The 9,218-nt window shown below is 43.8% G+C and overlaps 1 protein-coding gene across 1 annotated transcript; it reads right to left on the bottom strand.

Moving 5' to 3' along the window:
• Positions 1-8,225: 8,225 nt before the first annotated feature.
• On the bottom strand, positions 8,226-8,962 carry LOC143286657 (uncharacterized). Its single transcript, XM_076594294.1, has one exon. It carries the CDS (start codon positions 8,960-8,962, stop codon positions 8,264-8,266), a length of 699 nt encoding a protein of 232 aa, XP_076450409.1. The 3' UTR covers positions 8,226-8,263.
• Between the last annotated feature and the right edge of the window lie 256 nt (positions 8,963-9,218).

Below are 9,218 nucleotides of genomic sequence, written 5' to 3'. Positions count from 1 at the left end.
ATTACAGAAAAGACAAAGAGAGAAGGTGGGATGGAGAGAGACAGACAGACAGACAGACAGACAGAGACAGAGAACAGAAAAGACAAAGAGAGAAGGTGGGATGGAGACAGACAGACAGACAGAGACAGAGAGAGACAGAGAACAGAAAAGACAAAGAGAGAAGGCGGGATGGAGAGGGAGAGAGAAAGAGACAGAGAGAGACAGAGAAAGACGGAGAACAGAAAAGACAAAGAGAGACAGAGAGACAGAGAGAGACAAGGAGAGAGATGGAGACACATAGGCAGACAGAGAGAGACAGACAGACAGACAGACAGAGAACAAACAACAAACAAATGATTTATTCAATTTAAGGCCATCGCCCCATTTGAAGGGGGTTAAAGAAAAAGTAAATAAGATATTATAGCTAAGTGTAATACATATTGTTAACACACAAACAATATACGAATACAAAAATAGTGCGTGTACGTGCACCAAGAGAAAAAAGAAATCGTCATTGTCTTATTCTCTAACATCGTTCGTTTCAACTGAATTTTGACGCCTTTTTGAGGTTTTGTAGATATACAGTTATAACTTATTCATAATATTTTCTTCTTTATTTTTTAAGATAACAGCATTTGTAACGAAGACATGTTTTATCTACTATAATAAATGTGTGGTATGAATGTTCGTTCTTAAATCATGAAGATAGTGACAACGTAATATAAAGTGTACTTTTTTTTACACTTACTTACTTACTTAATCCTCTTCGTTCCGGTCGGAACACAGGGCCCGCATTGCAGATCTCCATCTCGCTCTGTCTTGGGCTGTTCTCTTGGCTTCACCCCAGGTCATGTTGGTGGACTTGAGTTCTGCCTGTAGAGTTCTTCTCCAGGTGGTGACTGGTCATCCCCTCTTCCGCTTCCCCTGTGGGTTCCAGTCCAAAGCGTGATTAACAAATAGTAAAGAATGGTAACTCGCTCCATTCACAAGGTTCACAACTTCAGGTCAGTGCTGCTTACGCTACCGATTCAGCTAGCATAAAGGTAAACAAAAGGCACATTGGAACAAACCCAGACACTTCCTCAAAAAATGAAAACTCCGGGCCTGTCCTTATACCGATCATTTGACATGTGCACACAGCAGCAAAGACAGAAGAAATGTACAAACACAAATTAGCTTTTATTCAAGACTAGCATAGCCTCTTCAATCCTGTACAAGCCACACAGAACACATGGACAATACAGAACAAACAAATGGTTGCTTTTAACAAATAATGAGACCAGTAGACGAAATGATTAACAAATTGTAAAGAGTGGTAACTCTCTCCATTGCACACAGCAGCAAAGACAGACGAAATGTGCAAATACAAATTAGCTTTTATTCAATACTAAATGGAGAGAGTTACCACTCTTTACTATTTGTTAATCATTTCATCTCCTGGCCTCATTATTTGTTAATTTCCAGTCCAAGGCGTGGCATGGAATGTGGGCCTGTCCTCTACGCAGGGTGTGTCCAACCCAATCCCACTTCCTCATCTGGATAGTCTTGGTGATTTGGTCTTGCTTCGTCCGGCACATGAGTTCCTCGTTGGAGATTCGCTCCGGCCATCTGATGTGCAGGATCTGGCGAAGACAGGTGTTGATGAAGACTTGCAACTTGCTGTCCAGGCTCTTTGTGCGTCTCCAGGTCTCCGAACCGTACAATAACACGGACTTGACGTTGATGTTGAACAGCCTTAGTTTGGTGTGCAGACTGAGGTTTTCGTTCCTCCACACTGGTCTGAGAGTGACAAAAGCATGACGCGCCTTGCTGATCCTGGCCTTTGCATCTTCATCCGCTCCTCCTGTCTTGCTGACAATGCTGCCCAGGTAGGTGAAGTGGTCAACATCCTCTATGACCTGTCCATCGATGTTGATTGGGGCTTCCTGTGTGGCGTTGACCCGCATGCTCTTTGTTTTCCCCACGTTGATCTCCAATCCTGTAGTCCTGGTGACGTTGCTCAGTCTCTCTGTTTTGTCTTGCATGTATCCTTGAGAGTGCAACAGCAGGGCGATGCCATCTGCAAAGTTGAGATCTTCAAGCTTTCTCGTGAGGGTCCATTGTATGCCTCTGGGTTGGTCCATGCTGGTCTTCATCACCCAGTCAATCACAAGTGAGAAAATTAAAGGAGATAGCAGGCATCCTTGCCTGACTCCGGTGTTGACCTCAAAGGATGGTGACAGGTCTGCGTTGTGGATGACTCTGCAGCTGGTGTCTCTGTAGAGACTCTGGATGACACTGACGATCTTTTGAGGCATGCCGTAGTGTCTGAGGATTTGCCAGATTGTTGTCCGGTCCACCATGTCAAACGCCTTTTTATAGTCGACGAAGTTGACGTATAGCGGTGACTGCCACTCCAGCGATTGCTCAATGATGATGTTTAGAGTTGCAGTCTGGTCGGTGCATGATCTCCCAGCCGGGAATCCTGCTTGTTCCTCTCTCAGTGTGGCGTCGACGGCAGTTCTGATCTTCTCCGGAATCACCCTGGTGAAAATTTTGCTGGGTATTGAGAGAGGCTGTATCCCTGTCCAGTTTTGGCAGTCGCTGTGATCTGTCTTTGGAAGCTTCACAATGTAGCCCGTCCTCCATTCCTCAGGTATATCTTCCTTTTCCCATGCTTCCTGTAGGACGCCGATGAGGATGTCTGCTGTGGTGTTCGGGTCTGCTTTCAAAACTTCTGGAGGAATGCTGTCTGGTCCTGGTGCTTTCCCACTCTTCATCTTTTTGATGGCCTTTATTATTTCTTTCTTTACACAATGGACAGATTTCATCTTTCTCGTAACTGTACTGTATCGGGAACTGTGTACAGCAATTTCAGACATCCCGAATCTAAATTTCGTCAATTCATATCTTACATATCGACTCGGAATGAGCGGCGTGGGAGTAATACCACTGAAACGGTGCAGTTGATGGGGCAGCACACACACACACACACACACACACACACACACACACACACACACACACACACACACAAATATATATATATATATATATATATATATAGAGAGAGAGAGAGAGAGAGAGAGAGAGAGACCATGAGAAGAAAGAGAGAGAGAGAAGGAGAGAGAGTGTGTGTGTGTGTGTCTGTATGTGTCTGTGCATTTGTGTGCCTGTGTCTGTGTATCTATGCGTTGAGTACGCGCGCGTGCATTAGACAGACAATGTGGTAGTTAAGTTTCCAGTTTGAGGATCGTTGGATTCACAGCTTGCAATGTGAAAAAGACTTTTGACACTGATGAGCGTTTACTCACAGTTCAGCGGCGAAGAGTCTTCTCACTGGTGATGCTGTGTACGCCCCCCCACCCCACCTCCACCCCTCCTTACCCCCCACCCACACACCCCTCCCAACGAAGAATCTTCTCACTGGTGGTGCTGTGTATGGCCCCCTCCCTTACCCAACACCCACCCACCCCACCCACCCAAAAAAAAACAAAAAAAAATTTCACAATTGGACGAGAGCTGGAGCGTTGGCCTAGAGGTAACGCGTCCGCCTAGGAAGCGAGAGAATCTGAGCGCGCTGGTACTGGTTCGAATCACGGCTCAGCCGCCGATATTGCTCCCCCTCCACTGGACCTTGAGTGGTGGTCTGGACGCTAGTCATTCGAATGAGACGATAAACTGAGGTCCCATGTGCAGCATGCACTTAGCGCACGTAAAAGAACCCACGGCAACAAAAAAGGGTTGTTCCTGGCAAAAATTCTGTAGAAAAAAAAAAATCCACTTCGATAGGAAAAACAAATAAAACTGCACGCAGGAAGAAATAACGAAAAAAAAAAGAAGAAAAAAAGGGTGGCGCTGTAGTGTAGCGACGCGCTCTCCTTGGAGAGAGCAGCTCGAATTTCACACAGAGAAATCTGTTGTGATAAAAAAAAAATACAATACAAATTAAGTAAGCGACCGAAGCCCGGACTAGATGCACACACGAACTGACCAGCCCGGATAGCTCAGCACGCACTCTGACCACGAATCTGAGCGATTCTCAAGATACAAAATAGAAGCATGTAATGCAGTGGTCACATGTAAAATAAATACAGTTTCAAGACCCCATATTGACCTTCGCTTGAAAACAATATTATATGAGACGTTTATTAACATTTGAGATACTAAAATATATATATCGATCTACATGATGCTTTTGCCAATGTTTTGTTTTTGGGTGAAGAAATTAAGCATTGTGTAATGTTATATGGAAATGATTTACTTTGGGTGGAATGGTATGTTGTTGTTGTTTTTTTGTTGTATTTTTGTTTTTGTTTTGTTTTTGTTGTTGTTTTGTGTGTGTTTTTTGTTGTTTTTTTATTGTTATTGTTTTTTGTTTGTTTTTTCTGGGGGGGGCTCGGGTGGTGGCGGTGGTGTTTTTTGGGGTTTTTTTTTTGTTTTTTTTAGGATATATGCAAATGACCTATATACTTGAATTTGCAGTACCTATTCTCACTATTATGTATGTCGTCATGCCTTTCTGCACCTTATGTTTCATTTATTATGTACTCTTTCTTATCCTATTTATGTATTTGATTTATGTATTAAAGTACTTATGTTAAATATGTATGTGAAATCAAAATTAAAAATTACAAAAAGAGTTTTTTTTAAAACCCAACCGATTCTGAGGTGAAGGCGTTTCGTGGGGTAGAATTAAAAGGGTAAAGGAGAAAAATCAGGAAAACAACATAACTTTGTTTTATACAGAAAAAGTCATACTCACAGCATAAAAAATAAAACTAAATTAAAAAAAAAAAAAAAAGTTACATTCGTGTTTGTCTTTCATCACTCGCGTCTCCCTCTCCCCCCCCATCCAGACATTTGACCTAATACATCAAGTCCAGTTTCAAGACCAGTGTCTTGCGACACAGTCTCCAGCCAGTTTGGGCAAGCATCTTTACGAGCATCGTCAAAGTCCACAAATTTTGTAGGGGACCACATACAGTAGGTATACACAATCAACTATATTATGTGGCACATAAAAAAGAGTGAACAACACCGATCTAACATACAACACTACTGTTGTAGACCCTGTGGTACTGTTAACGAGATTGCACAGCGTTTCATGAGACATTCTTTACGGTTAAAGGAGACTTACCTGTAAGCAGAAATTTGACCGCGGTTCTACCTACTGGTCTAAAAACAGTTAGATAGCTCATTGGCCAGGAAAGCTGAAGCCAACTGGACGCCATATTGTTACTCTTGTCCAGCCGTCAGTCCGTTGAGAAGTCGTCTGCTGACTGGTGGTAGTTTCTGAACTGTAACCGTGTATATTCGATGAAATTGTTTTATGCTTGCCTCCCCCACGACATGCCAAATGTTGTGTCTTGATTGAAATCTGCCAAAGGCTGATCTACCAAAGTTGTTACATGAAAACAGTGCAGTGACACGTGACGCAAACTTGCTGTGGAGACACACACAGGAATGTCAGCTAAACTAACGCCGCGAGCAAGTGAAAGCTTCCCGTGAAGCCAGCTGAGCGCTCGGCTACATAATCATATGACACGAGTAGCAAAATGGTTGATTGAACACTTCCGCTAGCTTCAGTCAGCAAAGGGGCTCAGAGAAGGCATGCGCTATCCACATATTTTTAGTACAATGAGTTCTACCCTATGACGGGCACGAGGAAAGAATTGCAGTTTGTCTGCACGATGAAGCCTGCTCGCTTGGTCGGCCTTGAACCGTGTATCTTTATTATTGGTATTTGTATTACTACAGAATTTTGCCAGGGACAACCCTTTTGTTGCAGGTGTTTTTGACTCACTTGTGTAAACAAAGTGAGCCTATGTTTTAACCCGGTGTTCGGTTGTGTGTGTGTGTGTGTGTGTGTGTGTGTGTGTGTGTGTGTGTGTGTCCGTGTGTCTGTGTGTCTGTGTGTCCGTGGTAAACTTTAACATTGACATTTTCTCTGCACATACTTTGTCAGTTGACACCAAATTTGGCATAAAAATAGGAAAAATTCAGTTATTTCCAGTCATCTTGTTTAAAACAATATTGCACCTCTGGGATGGGCACAAAAAAATAAAAAAGAAGCCTAATTATATGCAAACTGCATTTACTGTTATATTTATATTTTTTTGTATTCTCTAAACTTGGCACTTTGACCTCTTATTCTGACACAACAACAAGAGGAGTCATTATTATCATTTTTTGTTCAAACAGGAACTTCTTTTGCTTAGCATGGAATTTTTATTTATTTTGCAAACGTTTTGGTGCAGAGAGTAAAAAATGGAAATTACTCTGTAATTAATGCTAGGGGACTTAATTTATCACAAGTGAGTCTTGAAGGCCTTGCCTCTCTTGTTTGTTGTTGGGTTTTTTTGCTGTATGTGTGTGTGTGTGTGTGTGTGTGTGTGTGTGTGTGTGTGTGTGTGTGTGTGTTTACGTGCGCTGAATGCATGCTGCACCAAGGACCTCGGCTTATCGTCCCATCCGAATGACCAGCATCCAGACCACCACTCAAGGTCTAGTGGAGGGGGGGGGGGAGAAAATACTGGCGACTGCAGGTATGCTTTGAACCAGTGCGCTCAGATTCTCTCGCTTCCTAGGCGGACGCGTTACCTCTAGGCCATCACTCCATGCACATCCCGGCTTTTAGAATGAGGAAAGAATTACAGTCAGGTGGGTTCGATGCCCACTTTGAGTGGTACAGTCATTCTTTCCTCGCGCCCTTCCAAGGGTAGAACTGCGGACAAACTCTTACTTACAGGTTAAGTCTCGTTCAACCTTTCAATTCTACCCTGTTAGAGGGCGCTCCTCAGAGTAACAAGTTGAGACTGTTGTCAAGTTGGTTGAGGGGTGCGGGTGAGGTGAATGGTGGGGGGTAGAGGAGGTGGAGGAGGGGGAGGGTCAAATACCTTCAACAGGCGGCAGCCCCGAAGTTTCAATTTCATTGCTAATGATGGATCCTAGATAAGCGAACGATTCAATAATGTGTATCTTCTTTCAACAGACAGTCATGGCGCAATAGGCGAATAGTTAAAGCGTTGGACTTTCAGTCTGAGGGTCCTGGGTTCGAATCTCGGTGGCGCCTGGTGGGTAAAGGGTGGAGATTTTTCCGATCTCCCATGTCAACATATGTGCAGACCTGCTAGTGCCTGAACCCCCTTCGTGTGTATACGCATGCAGAAGATCAAATATGCACGTTAAAGATCCTGTAATCCATGTCAGCGTTCGGTGGGTTGTAGAGACAAGAACATACCCAGCATCCACACCCCCGAAAACGGAGTATGGCTGCCTACATGGCGGGGTAAATAATCAAAACGGTTATACATGTAAAATTTTAAATATTACATGTTTGTCTGAGTGTGTATGTGTGCGTGCCTGAAATCTGATTGAATGACACAGGAAACAAATGATGAGCGCCCAATGGCAGCCGTCAGTCGGCTGTACTCAGGTAGGCAGCCTGTTGTTGCAAATGACGCCGTGTTTGTAAAGCACTTTGAGCTTGGTCTCCGACCGAGGATAGGCGCTATATAAGTATCCATATCAATCAAAAATGTCATATCAGCACACACAAAACAATCACTGAAATGAAAGTAGCAAACTAATATTATCTTTGTCTGTTAGTGAAAGTGTTTGCGGTGTATGATGGTTGACATTTGTTTGTAAAAATGGCATCTGTAGAAGCAGAAGAAAAAAAAGAAAGAAAGAGAAGAAGAAGAAGAAGAAAGACAGAAAAAAGAAGAAGAAAGAAAGACAGAAGAAGAACAACAACAAAGACAGAAGAAGAAGAAGATAGAGCAGGAAGAGGAGGAAGATGAACTGAAACAAAAAGAAGAAGAAGAAGAAGAAGGAACTGGAGAAGAAAGCGAACCGATAGTGCCATTTACTGAAGTAACAGACATACATCTTTTAGTAATGTATACATGATGTCTATTGTTTCGCATCAGAACTACTCAAACCTTCGCATCTTCTTTTTTTTTCAGCATTATAACTGATGAAGACCTATCTAATCTAAAGGAAACGCACCACAGTGTTTCAACTAAGTCACGACATGATCTCCTAGAATGAGCTGGGGGTTGGGGAGGTGAGGGTGGGGGGGGGGGGGAGGGTAGGCGGGGGGAAGGCAGGGAAGGGGTGGGGGGTAATAACACTCACGTCAAGTCTTCAAGAGAGAGAGAAGGACACTCCAGAAATGTCACTGCTGGAACTGGCCAGCCACGATGACGCAAAAACCGAAAGTGAAGCTAAGCTCTTTTCTTTTCTTTTTTTTCTTTCCCAGTCAGCTGTTCCGATCACATTATCAGTCGGAACAGACTTGTCAGCGACGTGAAGACCTTTCTGAAGAGTTCTGCTCTGAAACTGGCAAAGCCCGACCAGGCGATGATGTCGCCACTGAGCGACAGCAAATGACTGACAGGAATTCCTCCCTGAACCTTCTCCCCGTTAAACAGTACAGGTAAAAATTGACCGCGTTGTTGGTAAACATCAAGGAAAAGGTGACAGCGTTGATGAGGGTGGCCTCAGCACGGTCGTAAACGGATGTAGAACGCATTAGTGCCGCCACGTAGTAGATGATGTGGAAGAGGGCCGAGGGCAAAGTCAGAATGATGAAGGCGACGGACACGAAGATGACGGTCAAGGTCACAGACTGCGTCATTTTCTGGCGGGCTTCCGTTTGTTCAGAGTTGTGTCCCTGTGTGAACTTTTGGCGCGTTTCCCTGACGGAGGCTCTGAGTTTCCAGATCAGTACAGAGTTGGCGATGAGTAAGCAGGTGAAAGGCAACACCGAGTAAAGCATCAGGTCAACGTATGTGAACACTTCTTCTATGAATGCGAGATAGGTTCCCGACTCCATAACACAGAAGTGGTCACCGTACTGTTCGTAGTAGACTAACCTGTATCCATAGAGATAGTGAGAGTAAACAGCAGCAAAGAAAGTGGCGATACCTCCAAGTAAACCGATGACCTTTCGACGTGTACACAGCAAGTTGACACGGTGTGGCCACACAACAGACATCGCTCTGTGCACTGTCATACAGACCAGAAACCAAGCGCCGATAGTTGTCGACCCTGTTGAAATCCAATTATAGACCTTACACACCGTGTTGTTCTTATTTTTGAACCACAATAAAAACGTGATCCCAATCCAGTCGCCTAAAAGATATATGTCGAGGGTGATCAAATCTATGATGGCCAAGCCAGTGAAATAAACGTTGACAACGGATTCTCCTGATATCGCCGACCTTTGCATGATGATGAGGGTCATGATGTTT

Source organism: Babylonia areolata, chromosome 10, assembly GCF_041734735.1.
Source record: "Babylonia areolata isolate BAREFJ2019XMU chromosome 10, ASM4173473v1, whole genome shotgun sequence".
NCBI classification, from domain to species: domain Eukaryota; kingdom Metazoa; phylum Mollusca; class Gastropoda; order Neogastropoda; family Buccinidae; genus Babylonia; species Babylonia areolata.
This window is presented reverse-complemented; position numbering and strand designations above follow the sequence as displayed.

What these genes read in the sequence shown, in the direction of transcription:
- LOC143286657 (XM_076594294.1), bottom strand. Translation starts at nt 8,962, where the DNA reads ATGTCTGTTGTGTGGCCACACCGTGTCAACTTGCTGTGTACACGTCGA.